Below are 22,328 nucleotides of genomic sequence, written 5' to 3' on the forward strand. Positions count from 1 at the left end.
TGGTGTCTATCCGTGTAAGAGAAGCGTCATTAGGTGTGAGAGTAACGTTATCCCGTGTGAGTGGTGTCTATCCGTGTAAGAGAAGCGTCATTAGGTGTGAGAGTAACGTTATCCCGTGTGAGTGGTGTCTTTCCGTGTAAGAGAAGCGTCATTAGATGTGAGAGTAACGTTATCCCGTGTGAGTGGTGTCTATCCGTGTAAGAGAAGCGTCATTAGGTGTGAGAGTAACGTTATCCCGTGTGAGTGGTGTCTTTCCGTGTAAGAGAAGCGTCATTAGATGTGAGAGTAACGTTATCCTGTGTGAGTGGTGTCTATCCGTGTAAGAGAAGCGTCATTAGGTGTGAGAGTAACGTTATCCCGTGTGAGTGGTGTCTATCCGTGTAAGAGAAGCGTCATTAGGTGTGAGAGTAACGTTATCCCGTGTGAGTGGTGTCTATCCGTGTAAGAGAAGCGTCATTAGGTGTGAGAGTAACGTTATCCCGTGTGAGTGGTGTCTTTCCGTGTAAGAGAAGCGTCATTAGATGTGAGAGTAACGTTATCCCGTGTGAGCGGTGTCTATCCGTGTAAGAGAAGCGTCATTAGGTGTGAGAGTAACGTTATCCCGTGTGAGTGGTGTCTATCCGTGTAAGAGAAGCGTCATTAGATGTGAGAGTAACGTTATCCCGTGTGAGTGGTGTCTATCCGTGTAAGAGAAGCGTCATTAGGTGTGAGAGTAACGTTTTCATGTTTGAGAAGGGACAAGTAGCGTCAGTCCGTGAGAGTGACGTTATCTCTTGTGAGATCAGATCAATCAATGAGAGAGACATCATGTGTGAGAATGGAGTACCGTTAACCGGGTTAAGTGATGTCATTCGGTGGTTTAATTACTTTCTTCCATATGATAATGACGTCAGTCTGCGTGAGTGGGACGTCATTGTGTGCGTCTTGACTTCTGTGTTAAGCATATAATATCAACATCATCACTGCAGATAGCTGGTTCTGATGTAGCATCACATGACGATACTGATCTGTTATATCTACTTTATCATTTAGAGATGTGTATCTACGTCCTTGGAATAAGTAAACCATATTTAGTTTCCAGTATAATTTCTGTCAAACAGCTGTGGTCTAGTGACAATATCATTATTGTGGTCATAACTGGATAAATCAGCGCAACACATCCTGGAAATGGCGGGAACGTTTTAGTGATATCTGCATCGGATTGGACATGGCAGACGGCACGAGATTTTGACCCCAGGTCAGTGACAAGGGTGGTGAACTACGTCAATAAATAGCAGGCTTCGAGGCGGCATTAAATAGCCATGTTTATCTTTTAATTCTCGTAAACTAGCGTCTTGCGTGAGGACCAAGGTCCCGGTTCGCGAACATTAGGCTCCATCGATAGATTTATAGATCCTTGTAGCTTACACAGGAGGCTTCTGCTGGCATCAAGATGCCATCAACATTAGCGCCCTAATTTAATCAAATTTCAGACACTGAGCATTTGTTGTGGATGGAATGTGTGTGTTGTTACTTCATTAAAAATGAATCCTACTGTTAGATTGGGAGTGTACACGCGTCTGGCCAATCACGCGCCGCTAGGGGGCGCGCCCTGCCAGTCTGCTGAGCACGCGCACCTTTTACTGCCGCATAAATGTCTTGATACGCTCATAAAGCTCAGTGCGGCCGACCGCGCTAAATCACACCAACGATTTTCATTGGTCAATATTAGACTTGATTGATCTTGATTCATAGTTAGTGTCTCGAATCCACACGAAAAGCAGATAGACATTACGGAAATGAGGTAACTTAACGGTCTCAGCGGAACTACAGATACCAGTTATTCCTCGATATAGATACGAACAATGGTTACTTCGACCGCAGTCGAATCCCTGCTCGGCCATTTACATCCAAACCGACCTATCACTCGAGCGCTAGAAACTTGTTGCATTCGTTAAAGATGCCCTCCGGAGCCTTATCCTCTTTAGATCAGACTAATATGACAGGTGTATCACAGATTGGACCAAACTTCTGCGTGACACCGACTATTTTGGCGTCATAGCAACTGATCGGAATCGGTACTTGACAAGATAAGGCATATCTCGTGGAAATGAAAAAGTGCGTGATTTACAAAACAACTTTTGCTGTGATATTTGCCCATTCACAGATTCTCTTGGTCAAAATGTTCACTTTAGCTTCGTACATTACGGAACCAAAAGTTTGAGATTGTTTAGAATGATGCCGCACATCACGTGATTTAACATGATCAGTTTTTGCTTCGGGTCGATCGGGTTGGAGAGGACGGACAAGAAACTGCCAGAGTAAAGCAGAGATAATATTAAACCAAAATATTACATACGTTGTTGCCGCTGCTGGTCCAGCACGGCCATGGGTCACTATGACATTGGTCAGGACCATTTTCCATAAAAACAATTAGGCCTTCAGTCTATACGGAAACCCGGTATGATTTCTGACACGTGTCACGTGAGGGAACTAGCGTCTAGCCAACACCTCCTAGACTGACCAAGGTCTATAACTTTCACCTCCTACCCAATTGACTCCGTCCCCACAGGATAAGGCGGATGCGTTCCGTCAATCTGATGGTAGAGATTTCAGCCATCTGTGTCGGAGACGATCAGGGCTGTTCACTGCATTATCACAATTACTTCATTTAATTACAAACGGCATTGTGGTAGAGTCACGCTCTCTTTACTTACACGACACATGGTCAATTGGATCGAATTAGTGGTCGATTCCGGACAATATGTCCAAACTTGACAATAGTCCGATAACCCAAGACCAGCCTTGAGGCTATACATGTGTAGTCAGCTAATTCCCGAAGTTTGAGGGTCTCGCGTAGAGAACACCCGACCATCGCTTTCATCAGATAAAGTCTATCATAAATCTAGAGAACACCCGACCATCGCTTTTATTAGACAAGGTCTATCATAAATCTAGAGAACACCCGACCATCGCTTTTATTAGACAAGGTCTATCATAAATCTAGAGAATACCCGACCATCGCTTTCATCAGACAAAGTCTATCATAAATCTAGAGAACACCCGACCATCGCTTTCATCAGACAAGGTCTATCATAAATCTAGAGAACACCCGACCATCGCTTTCATCAGACAAAGTCTATCATAAATCTAGAGAATACCCGACCATCGCTTTTATTAGACAAAGTCTATCATAAATCTAGAGAACACCCGACCATCGCTTTCATCAGACAAAGTCTATCATAAATCTAGAGAACACCCGACCATCGCTTTCATCAGACAAGGTCTATCATAAATCTAGAGAATACCCGACCATCGCTTTTATTAGACAAAGTCTATCATAAATCTAGAGAATACCCGACCATCGCTTTTATTAGACAAAGTCTATCATAAATCTAGAGAACACCCGACCATCGCTTTCATCAGACAAAGTCTATCATAAATCTAGAGAACACCCGACCATCGCTTTCATCAGACAAGGTCTATCATAAATCTAGAGAATACCCGACCATCGCTTTTATTAGACAAAGTCTATCATAAATCTAGAGAATACCCGACCATCGCTTTCATCAAACAAAGTCTATCATAAATCTAGATTTATCATAATATTATTACATGTATATAGCTTGGAGTTTATCATTTATATGTAGCATGAAATTTACCATGATATTATTACATGTATATAGCTTGAAATTTATCATACATGTACATGTGTAGTTTTTTTTTACCATAATAGTATTATATAACTTGGAGTTTATCATTCATATATAGCTTGAAATTTAACTTGAATATTACATAGACTGAAATTTACCAAACATATGTAGCTTAATATTTATTATATATAATTATGTAGCTCTAAATTTATCAAGATTTTATTATATAGCTTGATTTATCATACATATGTAGCTCTAAATTTATCATGATTGTATTATATAGCTTGAAATTTATCATACATATACTTTGTATTTAGCTGGAAATTTATTTTACATATTATTACATAGACTGAAATTGATCATACATCTGTAGCTCTAAATTTACCAAACATATGGAGCTTGGGATTTATCATACATATATAACTCTAAATTTATCATGATTTTATTATACAGCTTGATTTATCTCACATATGTACAGTGTAGGTCTAAATTTATCATACATATGTAGCTCTAAAATTATCATGCTTTTTATACAGCTTAATTCATCATACATATGTAGCTCTAAATTTATCGTGATTTTATTATATAGCTTGATTTATCATACAAATGTAGCTCTAAATTTATCGTGATTTTATTATATAGCTTGATTTATCATGCATATGTACAGTGTAGGTCTAAATTTATCATACATATGTAGCTCTAAAATTATCATGATATCATTATGTGTTTCTAAAATTATATTCTGTTTTACTTTCCCCTGGCATTGTCCAGCAATGTCCAATATTTTGTGTGCCATTATAGCGCAGACGAAGATAACTCTGAAACCTGGAAAGTGATTATCAATAAATTAACGCATTACACTTATTTTAACGTATAGTTTAACCGTGATTGCAATATATTCACCTGAAAGAAATATCAACTTCGGGCTTTGTTCTTGGTTGTTAATTTGTCTGGGGTTAATAAAACTATGTAGGGACATTATCAGGATGCTATAATTGTATAGTATCATCATTATCATGCCAAAAAGAGCAACATACGGGTTTATTAAATCGTTAAAGATTTTACTGCAACAAGACATTGTCATTGCTTTATTTAGTGATACATAACAAATAATAAGTCATATTTTTTTCTTCTTATCAATGAATCTATCAGATCTACAAGGGGAAACAATAAGCATTATCAACCATTAACACAATCGAATCCTCCCCCATCCGCCGCAAAAAAACAACAACAAACAAACAAACAAACAAAAGCGTAAAAGAAAACTTACCATTGTTGTTATCGGCGATGGGACCAATCGTACTGGATTTTGATTGGCTGGCTTCCATACCGACGTCGTCACTATTTTCAGACTCAAAAGAGGGACTGGGTGAATGTAAGTAACAGTCTTGGCCGGCATCATCCGGTTCTGTGTGAGATAAGAGAAGTTTATATTATTCATGATAAATTATCTGGGGGGAAAAAGAACCTAGCGGAAACTGAGGTAATCGAAATCGTATTCCGAGGTGGGGGTTGGGGGGTGGGGATGGGGGTGTAAAGCAGGAAGGAGTCTTACGTAACCTTATTATGTCCTTTGTGGATTAATGGAAAATGAGGTCTAACAAACGATACAAAAATCAGGAGCCTTGTCTGACGCCATTTTTATCGTATTCTATGGGAAAGCATGTTTCCCTCCCTTAGGTTCTACCAATTAGTCGTCCATAATAATTTCTGTTGGCCATGACCTTTATGCAAAACTACGTACAATACTGTTACTCTATAGAGATACTGTTACTCTATATCGATACTGTTACTATTTTTAGATATGGCTACTCTATATCGATACTGTTACTATTTTAAGATATGGCTACTCTATAGTGATACTGTTACTATTTTTAGATATGGCTACTCTATAGAGATATTGTTACACTATAGAGATACTGTTACTCTATAGAGATACTGTTACCCTATAGAGATACTGTTACTCTATACAGATACTGTTACTCTATACAGATATTGTTACTCTATACAGATATTGTTACTCTATAGAGATATTGTTACACTATAGAGATATTGTTACTCTATAGAGATATTGTTACTCTATAGAGATACTGTTACCCTATAGAGATACTGTTACACTATAGAGATACTGTTACTCTATAGATATACTGTTACCCTATAGAGATACTGTTATTCTATAGAGATATTGTTACCCTATAGAAATACTGTTACCCTATAGAGCTACTGTTACTCTTTAGAGATAATGTTACTCTATAGAGATACTGTTACTCTATAGAGATACTGTTACTCTATATAGATAATGTTACTCTATAGAGATACTGTTACCCTATAGAGATACTGTTACTCTATAGAGATAATGTTACTATATAGAGATACTGTTACTCTATTGAGATACTGTTACTCTATAGAGATAATGTTACTATATAGAGATACTGTTACCCTATATAGATACTGTTACTCTTTAGATATACTGTTACCCTATAGAGATATTGTTACTCTATAGAGATACTGTTACACTATAGAGATACTGTTACTCTATAGAGATACTGTTACTCTATAGAGATACTGTTACCCTATAGAGATACTGTTACTCTATAGAGATACTGTTACTATTTTTAGATATGGCTACTCTTTAGAGATAATGTTACTCTATAGAGATACTGTTACCCTATAGAGATACTGTTACTCTCTAGAGATACTGTTACTAATAGAGATACTGTTACTCTATAGAGATACTGTTACTCTATAGAGATACTGTTACTCTATAGAGATACTGTTACTCTATAGAGATACTGTTACTCTATAGAGATACTGTTACACTATAGAGATATTGTTACACTATAGAGATACTGTTACCCTATAGAGAAACTGTTACTCTATAGAGATACTGTTACTATATAGAGATACTGTTACTCTATAGAGATACTGTTACTCTATAGAGATACTGTTACTATATAGAGATATTGTTACTCTATAGAGATACTGTTACTCTATATCGATACTGTTACTCTATATCGATACTGTTACTATTTTTAGATATGGCTACTCTATAGAGATACTGTTACTATTTTTAGATATGGCTACTCTATAGTGATACTGTTACTATTTTTAGATATGGCTACTCTATAGAGATATTGTTACACTATAGAGATACTGTTACTCTATAGAGATACTGTTACTCTATAGAGATACTGTTACCCTATAGAGATACTGTTACTCTATACAGATACTGTTACTCTATAGAGATATTGTTACTCTATAGAGATATTGTTACTCTATAGAGATACTGTTACTCTATAGAGATACTGTTACTCTATAGTGATACTGTTACTCTATAGAGATACTGTTACTCTTTAGAGATACTGTTACTCTATAAAGATACTGTTATTCTATAGAGATACTGTTACTCTATAGAGATACTGTTACCCTATAGAGATACTGTTACTCTATAGAGATACTGTTACTCTATAGAGAAACTGTTACTCTATAGAGATATTGTTACTCTATAGATATACTGTTACTCTATAGAGATACTGTTACTCTATAGAGATACTGTTACTCTATAGAGATACTGTTACTCTATAGAGATACTGTTACTCTATAGAGATACTGTTATTCTTTCATCCGCCAATGAGTTATGTCTCATCCTTCCGATGTTTTTTGTGTTACGTTTTCGGTGTGTTGTATCCCACCCTTCCGGTGTGTTGTATCCCACCCTTCCGGTGTTGTATCCTACCCTTCCGGAATGTTGTATCCTACCCTTCCGGTGTGTTGTATCCCACCCTTCCGGTGTGTTGTATCCTACCCTTCCGGTGTGTTCTATCCTACCCTTCCGGTGTGTTCTATCCCACCCTTCCGGAGTGTTGTATCCTACCCTTCCGGTGTGTTGTATCCCACCCTTCCGGTGTGTTGTATCCTACCCTTCTGGTGTGTTCTATCCTACCCTTCCGGTGTGTTCTATCCCACCCTTCCGGTGTGTTCTATCCTACCCTTCCGGTGTGTTCTATCCCACCCTTCCGGTGTGTTGTATCCTACCCTTCCGGTGTGTTGTATCCCACCATTCCGGTGTGTTGTATCCTACCCTTCCGGTGTGTTGTATCCCACCCTTCCGGTGTGTTGTATCCTACCCTTCCGGTGTGTTGTATCCTACCCTTCCGGTGTATTGTATCCTACCCTTCCGGTGTGTTCTCTCCCACCTTTCCGGTGTGTTGTATCCCACCCTTCCAGTGTATTGTACCCCACCCTTCCGGTGTATTGTACCCCACCCTTCCGGTGTATTGTACCCCACCCTTCCGGTGTGTTGTACCCCACCCTTCCGGTGTATTGTACCCCACCCTTCCGGTGTATTGTACCCCACCCTTCCGGTGTGTTGTACCCCACCCTTCCGGTGTATTGTACCCCACCCTTCCGGTGTATTGTACCCCACACTTCCGGTGTATTGTACCCCACCCTTCCGATGTGTTGTCTCCTACCCTTCCGGTGTGTTGTCTCCCATCCTAAGAACGATGTTATGTTTCATCCTTCCAGGGTGTTGTAAAGGTAGTACATTTTCATCACTCTAGTTTGGTGTGTGAATGTTATTTCAGTATTTTTAAACGCTAACACAATATTAAATAAACCACTTTACTTTTAGTTGTTTATTTAAAATAAAACCCAAGCAAAATTGAATAAAAACGATCGGTGGGAATCAAAGCGAAATTTTCTTCAAAATAATTGCTTCCTTTATTGAGTCAGTAGCTTCCAGGAAAGAATATCGCTACGTTTATTGAGTCAAAAGAAAATGAAAGGAGCCCTGGATGGTTGGTATCTGTCAAGGCCAACTATCTCGGCGGAGCTCGGATTTTAAATCATGGCTGAGGCGCGACCTCTCGTCTCTCTATCACACCCTGTAACAAGGAAACCTGTTACACTAACAGCTTGTAGGCACGTTTATCAACCGTGTATAGCACTGTCATATTACTACGTGTACCAATGTATACAAAGGATCGGTGATATCCTACGTGTACCGCTGTATACCCAGGGTCAGTGATATCCTACGTGTACCGCTGTATACCCAGGGTCAGTGATATCCTACCCACTGTATACCCAGGGTCAGTGATATTCTACGTGTACCAATGTATACCCAGGGTCAGTGATATCCTACGTGTACCACTGTATACCCAGGGTCAGTGATATCCTACGTGTACCGCTGTATACCCAGGGTCAGTGATATCCTACGTGTACCACTGTATACCCAGGGTCAGTGATATCCTACGTGTACCGCTGTATACCCAGGGTCAGTGATATCCTACGTGTACCACTGTATACCCAGGGTCAGTGATATCCTACGTGTACCGATGTATACCCAGGGTCAGTGATATCCTACGTGTACCGCTGTATACCCAGGGTCAGTGATATCCTACGTGTACCGCTGTATACCCAGGGTCAGTGATATCCTACGTGTACCGCTGTATACCCAGGGTCAGTGATATCCTACGTGTACCGCTGTATACCCAGGGTCATTGATATCCTACGTGTACCACTGTATACCCAGGGTCAGTGATATCCTATGTGTACCACTGTATACCCAGGACCAGTGATATCCTATGTGTACCGCTGTATACCCAGGGTCAGTGATATCCTATGTGTACCACTGTATACCCAGGGTCAGTGATATCCTACGTGTACCGCTGTATACCCAGGGTCAGTGATATCCTACGTGTACCGCTGTATACCCAGGGTCAGTGATATCCTACGTGTACCGCTGTATACCCAGGGTCAGTGATATCCTACGCGTACCACTGTATACCCAGGGTCAGTGATATCCTACGTGTACCACTGTATACCCAGAGTCAGTGATATCCTACGTGTACCACTGTATACCCAGGGTCAGTGATATCCTACGTGTACCACTGTATACCTAGGACTAGTGATATCCTACCCGCTGTTTACCCAGGGTCAGTGACATCCTACGTGTACCGCTGTATACCCAGGGTCATTTATATCCTACGTGTACCACTGTATACCTAGTGTCAGTGATATCCTACGTGTACCGCTGTATACCCAGGGTCAGTGATATCCTACGTGTACCACTGTATACCCAGGGTCAGTGATACCCTACGTGTACCGCTGTATACCCAGGGTCAGGGATATCCTACGTGTACCACTGTATACCTAGGGTCAGTGATATCCTACCCGCTGTATACCCAGGGTCAGTGATATCCTACGTGTACCACTGTATACCCAGGGTCAGTGATATCCTACCCGCTGTATACCCAGGGTCAGTGATATCCTACGTGTACCGCTGACCCAGGGTCAGTGATATCCTACGTGTACCACTGTATACCCAGGGTCAGTGATATCCTACGTGTACCACTGTATACCCAGGGTCAGTGATATCCTACGTGTACCGCTGTATACCCAGGGTCAGTGATATCCTACGTGTACCGCTGTATACCCAGGGTCAGTGATATCCTACGTGTACCGCTGTATACCCAGGGTCAGTGATATCCTACGTGTACCGCTGTATACCCAGGGTCAGTGATATCCTACGTGTACCGCTGTATACCCAGAGTCAGTGATATCCTACGTGTACCGCTGTATACCCAGGACCAGTGATATCCTACGTGTACCACTGTATACCCAGGACCAGTGATATCCTACGTGTACCACTGTATACCTAGGGTCAGTGATATCCTACGTGTACCACTGTATACCTAGGGTCAGTGATATCCTACGTGTACCACTGTATACCCAGGGTCAGTGATATCCTGCGTGTACCGCTGTATACACAGGGTCAGTGATATCCTGCGTGTACCGCTGTATACCTGGGTCAGTGATATCCTACGTGTACCACTGTATACCCAGGGTCAGTGATATCCTGCTATACAAAACACCTTTAACCCCGGGTAATGTTGAACAATTCTATCATATCTATTGCGTTCTGGTGTTTCCCGATCCCCCTTCCTCAAGCACATACATGTATACCTTATCTTTCCCAGTGCCCTATAATGACTCTCATCTGAATCCAGACATCTAGCTTGACTCCCACCCCGGCTCACCTACCCCGACCCCCTCTAAACACATCGCCTCTCCCCGGCTTACCTACCCCGACCCCCTCTAAAACCAACGTCTCTCCCCGACTCACCTACCCCGACCCCCTCTAAACACATCGCCTCTCCCCGGCTCACCTACCCGACCCCCTCTAAACACATCGCCTCTCCCCGACTCACCTACCCCGACCCCCTCTAAACACATCGCCTCTCCCCGACTCACCTACCCCGACCCCCTCTAAACACATCGCCTCTCCCCGACTCACCTACCCCGACCCCCTCTAAAACCAACGCCTCTCCCCGCGAGTTTCCCGACTCTCTAGTCTCAATCTGTCTGTCAATAGACACAGTGCTACATTTTATCAATCACTATAAAGCATGACTTATCAGACAGTATCCGCCATTTGTTATGGGCTACATCCACTATTCACGAAAGCATTTTCCTTTTTTCCCATTGTGAAATATAATTATTTTAACAATACGTTTGGGATTGGAAGAATAAATGCAGTATATTTGCTGTCATATGAATATTTATCGCCCTTTACCGTAGTGACACGAAGCAATCTTTCCGCTTAAGTGAATTTGTCCATGGAATGGCTATAATTCTCTTATCAAATATTTATAAGACAAATTACAGGCAATCAGTTCGTGGCTGTGCTGATTTCTCTGTTGTGCAGTATGCATTGTGTTTGTTGCTATGCGCTCACTCAGCTTCGTCGACAACAGTTAGCTTGTAAATACAAGTTTTGTAGCGTTTTGCTTGACGAGATTTTATTATCGAATGTGAAGAAAACAATATCATTATACGGAATACTATATGTGTTCCGTCCAGATCTTGTCTATAGACTGAATGTGTAGGGAGCTGCCCCGCGCCGAGATGACTGAGAAAGAGATGCTGGGAGGCCTGTCGTCGGGTTAAAAGACAAACCGATCCCTATAAAAGTCCAATGATACAGTCCAATAGCCCCGCATGCCGTGCTTCTGACACATTAGTAGATTTTCGTAACTTTTCACCTTCTAATTTCTCTGCTGTCATCCCTACAAAGCCACTCAGTGATCCTATGTATTTTTAAAGACCACAACCATCAATAGTGCTAGTCAATCATGGCGCGACTCCTCTTGCCTTTTGAGAACTACCATGAATACTTTATATGTTTATCTCTGCTAACAAACCGCGTTACAATCAACTTTAAAACTGGATGATGTACGGGTGGATTTGGAGGTAAATGACAGCCTGGTAGATGGCAGCTTACCAAGCAGTCGGAACCAATATATACTAACTGATATTGAGAAGTAAAAACCTTCATCAATTCAAGCGATGATGAATTGCAAATCTTTTTAATCAATATGATTAATTTTAATGTTCCGAACAATACATTTCTGAAACAAAAGGATACGATGCTGCCATAATAATACGTTGACACACATTCAAATCAAACAAACAAAAGTAGAATGCCTCAATGGAATTAGAAAAAATACGGATATTATAATTAAACATGAAACCCTGAACAAGGATGTTATAATAAAACAAAACACCTTCAAACGGGGGATATTCTAGTCAAACAGTATAATATAACACAGTATAGTGGACCGTCTATATATTACTCCTTTATTATATACTAACAGTTTAATATAACACAGTACAGTGGACCGTCTATATATTACTCCTGTATTATATACTAACAGTATAATATAACACAGTATAGTGGACCGTCTATATATTACTCCTGTATTATATACTAACAGTATAATATAACACAGTATAGTGGACCGTCTATATATTACTCCTGTATTATATACTAACAGTATAATATAACACAGTACAGTGGACCGTCTATATATTACTCCTTTATTATATACTAACAGTATAATATAACACAGTATAGTGGACCGTCTATATATTACTCCTTTATTATATACTAACAGTATAATATAACACAGTATAGTGGACCGTCTATATATTACTCCTGTATTATATACTAACAGTATAATATAACACAGTACAGTGGACCGTCTATATATTACTCCTTTATTATATACTAACAGTATAATGTAACACAGTATAGTGGACCGTCTATATATTACTCCTGTATTATATACTAACAGTATAATATAACACAGTATAGTGGGCCGTCTATATATTACTCCTGTATTATATACTAACAGTATAATATAACACAGTATTGTGGACCGTCTATATATTACTCCTTTATTATATACTATCAGTATAATATAACACAGTATAGTGGACCGTCTATATATTACTCCTGTATTATATACTAACAGTATAATATAACACAGTATAGTGGACCGTCTATATATTACTCCTGTATTATATACTAACAGTATAATATAATACAGTATAGTGGACCGTCTATATATTACTCCTGTATTATATACTAACAGTATAATATAATACAGTATAGTGGACCGTCTATATATTACTCCTTTATGATATACTAACAGTATAATATAACACAGTATAGTGGACCGTCTATATATTACTCCTGTATTATATACTAACAGTATAATATAATACAGTATAGTGGACCGTCTATATATTACTCCTTTATGATATACTAACAGTATAATATAACACAGTATAGTGGACCGTCTATATATTACTCCTGTATTATATACTAACAGTATAATATAACACAGTATAGTGGACCGTCTATATATTACTCCTTTATTATATACTAACAGTATAATATAACACAGTATAGTGGACCGTCTATATATTACTCCTGTATTATATACTAACAGTATAATATAACACAGTATAGTGGACCGTCTATATATTACTCCTTTATTATATACTAACGGTATAATATAACACATTTAGTGGACCGTCTATATATTACTCCTGTATTATATACTAACAGTATAATATAACACAGTACAGTGGACCGTCTATATATTACTCCTTTATTATATACTAACAGTATAATATAACACAGTATAGTGGACCGTCTATATATTACTCCTGTATTATATAATAACAGTATAATATAACACAGTATAGTGGACCGTCTATATATTACTCCTTTATTATATACTAACGGTATAATATAACACAGTATATATAGTGGAACGTCTATATATTACTCCTGTATTATATACTAACAGTATAATATAACACAGTATAGTGGACCGTCTATATATTACTCCTTTATATATACTAACAGTATAATATAACACAGTATAGTGGACCGTCTATATATTACTCCTGTATTATATACTAACAGTATAATATAAAACAGTACAGTGGACCGTCTATATATTACTCCTGTATTACATACTAACAGTATAATATAACACAGTACAGTGGACCGTCTATATATTACTCCTGTATTATATACTAACAGTATAATATAACACAATATAGTGGACCGTCTATATATTACTCCTTTATTATATACTAACAGTATAATATAACACAGTACAGTGGACCGTCTATATATTACTCCTGTATTATATACTAACAGTATAATATAACACAGTATAGTGGACCGTCTATATATTACTCCTTTATTATATACTAACAGTATAATATAACACAGTATAGTGGACCGTCTATATATTACTCCTGTATTATATACTAACAGTATAATATAACACAGTATATACAGTGGACCGTCTATATATTACTCCTGTATTATATACTAACAGTATAATATAACACAGTATAGTGGACCGTCTATATATTACTCCATATTATATACTAACAGTATAATATAACACAGTATATATAGTGGACCGTCTATATATTACTCCTGTATTATATACTAACAGTATAATATAACACAGTATAGTGGACCGTCTATATATTACTCCTGTATTATATACTAACAGTATAATATAACACAGTACAGTGGACCGTCTATATATCACTCCTGTATTATATACTAACAGTATAATATAACACAGTATAGTGGACCGTCTATATATTACTCCTGTATTATATACTAACAGTATAATATAACACAGTATAGTGGACCGTCTATATATTACTCCTTATTATATACTTACAGTATAATATAACACAGTATATATAGTGGACCGTCTATATATTACTCCTGTATTATATACTAACAGTATAATATAACACAGTATAGTGGACCGTCTATATATTACTACTTTATTAAATACTAACAGTATAATATAACACAGTATAGTGGACCGTCTATATATTACTCCTTTATTATATACTAACAGTATAATATAACACAGTATAGTGGACCGTCTATATATTACTCCTGTATTATATACTAACAGTATAATATAATATAATACAGTGGACCGTCTATATATTACTCCTTTATTTTATACTAACAGTATAATATAACACAGTATAGTGGACCGTCTATATATTACTCCTTTATTATATACTAACAGTATAATATAACACAGTATATATAGTGGAACGTCTATATATTACTCCTGTATTATATACTAACAGTATAATATAACACAGTATAGTGGACCGTCTATATATTACTCCTTTATTATATACTAACAGTATAATATAACACAGTAGAGTGGACCGTCTATATATTACTCCTGTATTATATACTAACAGTATAATATAACACAGTACAGTGGACCGTCTATATATTACTCCTGTATTATATACTAACGGTATAATATAACACAGTATAGTGGACCGTCTATATATTACTCCTGTATTATATACTAACAGTATAATATAACACAGTATAGTGGGCCGTCTATATATTACTCCTTTATTATATACTAACAGTATAATATAATATAACACAGTACAGTGGACCGTCTATATATTACTCCTGTATTATATACTAACAGTATAATATAATATAACACAGTACAGTGGACCGTCTATATATTACTCCTGTATTATATACTAACAGTATAATATAATATAACACAGTATAGTGGACCGTCTATATATTACTCCTTTATTATATACTAACAGTATAATATAACACAGTATAGTGGACCGTCTATATATTACTCCTGTATTATATACTAACAGTATAATATAACACAGTATAATGGACCGTCTATATATTACTCCTGTATTATATACTAACAGTATAATATAACACAGTATAGTGGGCCGTCTATATATTACTCCTTTATTATATACTAACAGTATAATATAACACAGTATAGTGGACCGTCTATATATTACTCCTGTATTATATACTAACAGTATAATATAATATAACACAGTATAGTAGACCGTCTATATATTACTCCTGTATTATATACTAACAGTATAATATAACACAGTATAGTAGACCGTCTATATATTACTCCTTTATTATATACTAACAGTATAATATAATACAGTATAGTGGACCGTCTATATATTACTCCTTTATTATATACTAACAGTATAATATAACACAGTATATATAGTGGACCGTCTATATATTACTCCTGTATTATATACTAACAGTATAATATAACACAGTACAGTGGACCGTCTATGTATTACTCCTGTATTATATACTAACAGTATAATATAACACAGTATAGTGGACCGTCTATATATTACTCCTGTATTATATACTAACAGTATAATATAACACAGTACAGTGGACCGTCTATATATTACTCCTGTATTATATACTAACAGTATAATATAACACAGTATAGTAGGACCGTCTATATATTACTCCTGTATTATATACTAACAGTATAATATAATATAATACACTATATTTGTATAGTAGCAGTATTATGAAGTATAATTGACCACCAGTACTTCCACTCCTTCCCCTATATAAGTAGAAAGTCGTGTCTCTCATGTCACCGTCAGCTTGCGTCAGCTTTTAGCTGTCTTTACAAATACTATATAAATATTTTAATGTTAAATCGCCATGTTAAGATGTTGTATTTTCACTATCTGTCGGTGAAGAATACATTATCACTACACATGACGACCTGGCGGTATATTTATAACACAATTGATCCATTTTCACTACTCGTAATTGTTGGCGAAACGAAATATTTTCCTGAGAAAAAAAATCAGGTGGTTTGATTTCCCGATTGTGTCATTCATGTGGCAAGAGATTCTGCCATTTTCTAGGAATTATGACAGACCGCTATACATAATACATGCTGTTTGTGTGGAGGTGTTAAATGACGAGCCGAAGGAGGTGCAGTATTCCAACAATACCCTAGGTACGGTGTCGGTCAGCGGTCAGTCTTACCAACTGACCAACAGGGAAGTGCACTCAATCTGTGTATCGATGTCGGGTATATATAATAACAGTCATTCTAAACTGACATAGATAGTCCATCTGTGAACCAGTGGACAGTTATATGTCCTATCTGTCCCTCTCTACTTAGGACCCCGTAACTCACTTAGTGGATTTTCTGTTGCGTACATTCTTAGTTAGAATTGCGAGACAATATTACTCACTTTCTTGGAATACTTAATGCGTACACTTTGTCACCCAAAAGTAAAAGCCATGATTTGCGGCGTGGTATCGCCTAGGACGCCTAGCTGGTGAAGAAAACAACAACTAGCTCTTTTTAACACTGACATTGAAGTGGGAAATCCTCTTTAACTTGTCCCTAAAGTTTTAGCGAAACTCCCGAGATTTAATCGAGCCCGGAGTACAGGCCACGTCAGCAGACTTAGTAAACGATCTGACGATCTTGATGAGAGTTTTGAGTTCACCTTTACAGCTATATTACCATGCCATTTATTTTAGAATTGGACATGATGTCCTTCAAACATACACTATATGATATAGATAGAAACTTATCACATTAAAAACAGCTAAACGTTGAAATAGAACACAAAAACTAGAGTTTTCTGTATACAATGATGTGTCATCCTCGGGAATGTCGCCTGACAAGACAGACTGACGATATTACAACATTAACACCCGGATCATCTGACGGTATCATTATATATGTTTTAATATATTCGCCTCCAGTCTGTTAAAGGCTTTTGACACTTTTTATCTCCTTACATAGAGGAACAGGTTATATTTGACACTAGGTACATTATCAGTCAGTACAATACATTAACTATCTTATTTTTACCTATCGTTAGATGAATTTATCGATATTAACATAGATAAACATAACCCATGTCTCATTGTTCTACATCCTATTGTACTCATTGTTCTACATCCTATTATACTTATTGTTCTACATCCTATTGTACTATTGTTCTACATCCTATTGTACTATTGTTCTACATCCTGTTGTACTTATTGTTCTACACCCTATTGTACTTATTGTTCTACACCCTATTGTACTTATTGTTCTACATCCTATTGTACTTATTGTTCTACACCCTATTGTACTTATTGTTCTACACCCTATTGTACTTATTGTTCTACATCCTATTGTACTTATTGTTCTACACCCTATTGTACTATTGTTCTACACCCTATTGTACTTATTGTTCTACATCCTATTGTACTATTGTTCTACATCCTATTGTACATATTGTTCTACATACTATTGTACTTATTGTTCTACATCCTATTGTACTTATTGTTCTACATCCTATTGTACTTATTGTTCTACATCCTATTGTACTTATTGTTCTACACCCTATTGTACTTATTGTTCTACACCCTATTGTACTTATTGTTCTACACCCTATTGTACTATTGTTCTACACCATATTGTACTTATTGTTCTACACCCTATTGTACTTATTGTCCTACATCGTATTGTACTTATTGTCCTACACCCTATTGTACTTATTGTTCTACACCCTATTGTACTTATTGTTCTACACCCTATTGTACTTATTGTCCTACATCGTATTGTACTTATTGCTCTACACCCTATTGTACTTATTGTTCTACACCCTATTGTACTATTGTTCTACATCCTATTGTACTTATTGTCCTACATCCTATTATACTTATTGTTCCACATCCTATTGTACTATTGTTCTACACCATATTGTACTTATTGTTCTACATCCTATTGTACTATTGTTCTACATCCTATTGTACTTATTGTCCTACATCCTATTATACTTATTGTTCTACACCCTATTGTACTTATTGTTCTACACCCTATTGTACTATTGTTCTACACCATATTGTACTTATTGTTCTACATCCTATTGTACTATTGTTCTACATCCTATTGTACTTATTGTCCTACATCCTATTATACTTATTGTTCTACATCCTATTGTACTATTGTTCTACATCCTATTGTACTATTGTTCTACACCTTATTGTACTTATTGTTCTACATCCTATTGTACTATTTTTCTACATCCTATTGTACTTATTGTTCTACACCCTATTGTACTTATTGTTCTACACCCTATTGTACTTATTGTTCTACATCCTATTGTACTTATTGTTCTACATCCTGTTGTACTTATTGTTCTACACCCTATTGTACTTATTGTTCTACACCCTATTGTACTATTGTTCTACATCCTATTGTACTATTGTTCTACATCCTATTGTACTTATTGTTCTACACCCTATTGTACTATTGTTCTACACCCTATTGTACTTATTGTTCTACACCCTATTGTACTATTGTTCTACATCCTATTGTACTATTGTTCTACATCCTATTGTACTTATTGTTCTACACCCTATTGTACTATTGTTCTACACCTTATTGTACTTATTGTTCTACATCCTATTGTACTTATTGTTCTACATCCTATTGTACTTATTGTTCTACATCCTGTTGTACTTATTGTTCTACATCCTATTGTACTATTGTTCTACATCCTATTGTACTTATTGTTCTACATCCTATTGTACTTATTGTTCTACATCCTGTTGTACTTATTGTTCTACATCCTATTGTACTATTGTTCTACACCCTATTGTACTTATTGTTCTACATCCTATTGTACTTATTGTTCTACATCCTATTGTACTTATTGTTCTACATCCTATTGTACTTATTGTTCTACATCCTATTGTTCTACACCCTATTGTACTATTGTTCTACACCCTATTGTACTTATTGTTCTACACCCTATTGTACTATTGTTCTACATCCTATTGTACTTATTGTTCTACATCCTATTGTACTTATTGTTCTACATCCTATTGTACTTATTGTTCTACATCATATTGTACTTATTGTTCAATGTTCTTACATGTTCTATAGATTTGTATCCCAAAAATGTATATACCAAACAATAGCCTAAAGTTAAAACGAGTGATATTCTAAACTACAAAGTCTACTGTACAAAAAATAGCATTAGCGGGTAAACCGTTTAGATACAATGTTTACACTTTATCATAAATCCATCGTACAGGGGAAAACAGGTCAGATCCAAAATTTCAACTTTATCATTAATCAATCGTATAGGGGGTAAACATTTCATATCCAAAATTTAAACCTTACCATTAATCCACCGTATAGTAGAAAACAGATCGGATACAAAATTTAAACTTAGTCACTAATCCATCGTATAGGGGTAAACAGTTCAGATCCAAAATTTAAAATTTATCATTAATCCACCGTTTAGGGGTAAACAATTTGAATTCAAAATTTACACTTTTTCGTTAAACCATCATTGGATTTTTTAATTTCCCTTTTTGATATACGCACACTCAGATAAATAGCATCGAGTCCTAGAAAAACGAAAAGCGGTTTGATGCAATTAAACATTCATAATTAGGTTTGTACTCAAATAATGAATAAGATGCTACTCATATGTACTTCTCTGGTCCGTTATCATGGTTAGCCAGAAATATAAACATATTCACCAACAACCAAATAAGCATTATAGTTAGCCAGAAATATAGACATATTCACCAACAACCAAATGAGCATTATGATTTGCCAGAAATATAAACATATTCACCAACAACCAAATAAGCGTTATGGTTAGCCAGAAATATAAACGTATTCACCAACAACCAAATAAGTACTATGGTTAGCCAGAAATATAGACATATTCACCAACAACCAAATACGCGTTATGGTTAGCCAGAAATATAGACATATTCACCAACAACCAAATAAGCATTATAGTTAGTCAGAAATACAAACATATTCACCAACAACCAAATAAGCATTATAGTTAGTCAGAAATACAAACATATTCACCAACAACCAAATAAGCATTATAGTTAGCCAGAAATACGAACATATTCACCAACAACCAAGACAGTGCTGATGTGTTATGCTGTGAATAGAGACTGGCATACCTATTTGATGTAAAACTATAAAGTACAAAATGAGTAAATCTGTCGGCAATATAAAGCAAGTATCTATGGTGATAATTACGTTAATATCAGCCCGAACGTCTGCATGCTGTAATGGTTACAGGGTTTTATATGTGAGAAAATGCCGACCGATTTAGTTCACGTATCCCAATGATAAGTGTATCAATTATTTACAATATAGAAGAGGTGTGTCATAAACAAACTGCAATCTGTTATCGTAAACATGGAAGAGATTGAATTTATAGCTCAAACAATAACTCTTTTACAGATGCATTTCCTATTGTTATATGTCTGGATGATTGATGGACAATAGGGCGTATATTACTCGGTATAGAGTATAGGGCGTATATTACTCGGTATATGATATAGTATAGGACGTATATTACTCGGTATAGAGTATAGGGCGTATATTACTCGGTATAGAGTATAGGGTGTATATTACTCGGTATAGAGTATAGGGTGTATATTACTCGGTATAGAGCATAGGGCGTATATTACTCGGTATAGAGTATAGGGCGTATATTACTCGGTATAGAGTATAGGGCGTATATTACTCGGTATAGAGTATAGGGCGTATATTACTCGGTATAGAGTATAGGGTGTATATTACTCGGTATAGAGTATAGGGCGTATATTACTCGGTATAGAGTATAGGGTGTATATTACTCGGTATAGAGTATAGGGTGTATATTACTCGGTATAGAGTATAGGGTGTATATTACTCGGTATAGAGTATAGGGTGTATATTACTCGGTATAGAGTATAGGGTGTATATTACTCGGTATAGAGTATAGGGTGTATATTACTCGGTATAGAGTATAGGGTGTATATTATTCGGTATAGAGTATAGGGCGTATATTACTCGGTATAGAGTATAGGGTGTAGATTACTCAGTATATGATATAGAGTGTAGATTACTCGGTATATGATATAGAGTGTAGATTACTCAGTATATGATATAGTATAGGGTGTAGATTACTCAGTATATGATATAGTATAGAGTGTAGATTACTCAGTATATGATATAGTATAGGGTGTAGATTACTCAGTATATGATATAGAGTGTAGATTACTCGGTATATGATATAGAGTGTAGATTACTCAGTATATGATATAGAGTGTAGATTACTCGGTATATCATATAGTATAGGGTGTAGATTACTCAGTATATGATATAGAGTGTAGATTACTCAGTATATGATATAGTATAGAGTATAGATTACTCAGTATATGATATAGTATAGGGTGTATATTACTCAGTATATGATATAGTATAGAGTGTAGATTACTCGGTATATAATATAGTATAGGGTGTAGATTACTCAGTATATGATATAGTATAGAGTGTAGATTACTCAGTATATGATATAGAGTGTAGATTATTCAGTATATGATATAGTATAGGGTGTAGATTACTCAGTATATGATATAGTATAGAGTGTAGATTACTCAGTATATGATATAGTATAGAGTGTAGATTACTC

At 36.4% G+C, this 22,328-nt stretch overlaps 1 protein-coding gene across 1 annotated transcript in view; it reads right to left on the bottom strand.

Moving 5' to 3' along the window:
* LOC117344190 (zinc finger and SCAN domain-containing protein 2-like) overlaps positions 1–22,328 on the bottom strand; it is a 74,335-nt gene that overhangs the window by 20,377 nt on the left and 31,630 nt on the right. Inside the window, exon 2 of the mRNA XM_033906848.1 lies at positions 4,903–5,040. Coding sequence (XP_033762739.1) covers positions 4,903–5,040 — 138 coding nt within the window. The remainder of the gene's footprint in view (positions 1–4,902; positions 5,041–22,328) is intronic.

This window comes from Pecten maximus, chromosome 2 (genome assembly GCF_902652985.1).
Source record: "Pecten maximus chromosome 2, xPecMax1.1, whole genome shotgun sequence".
NCBI lineage: Eukaryota > Metazoa > Mollusca > Bivalvia > Pectinida > Pectinidae > Pecten > Pecten maximus.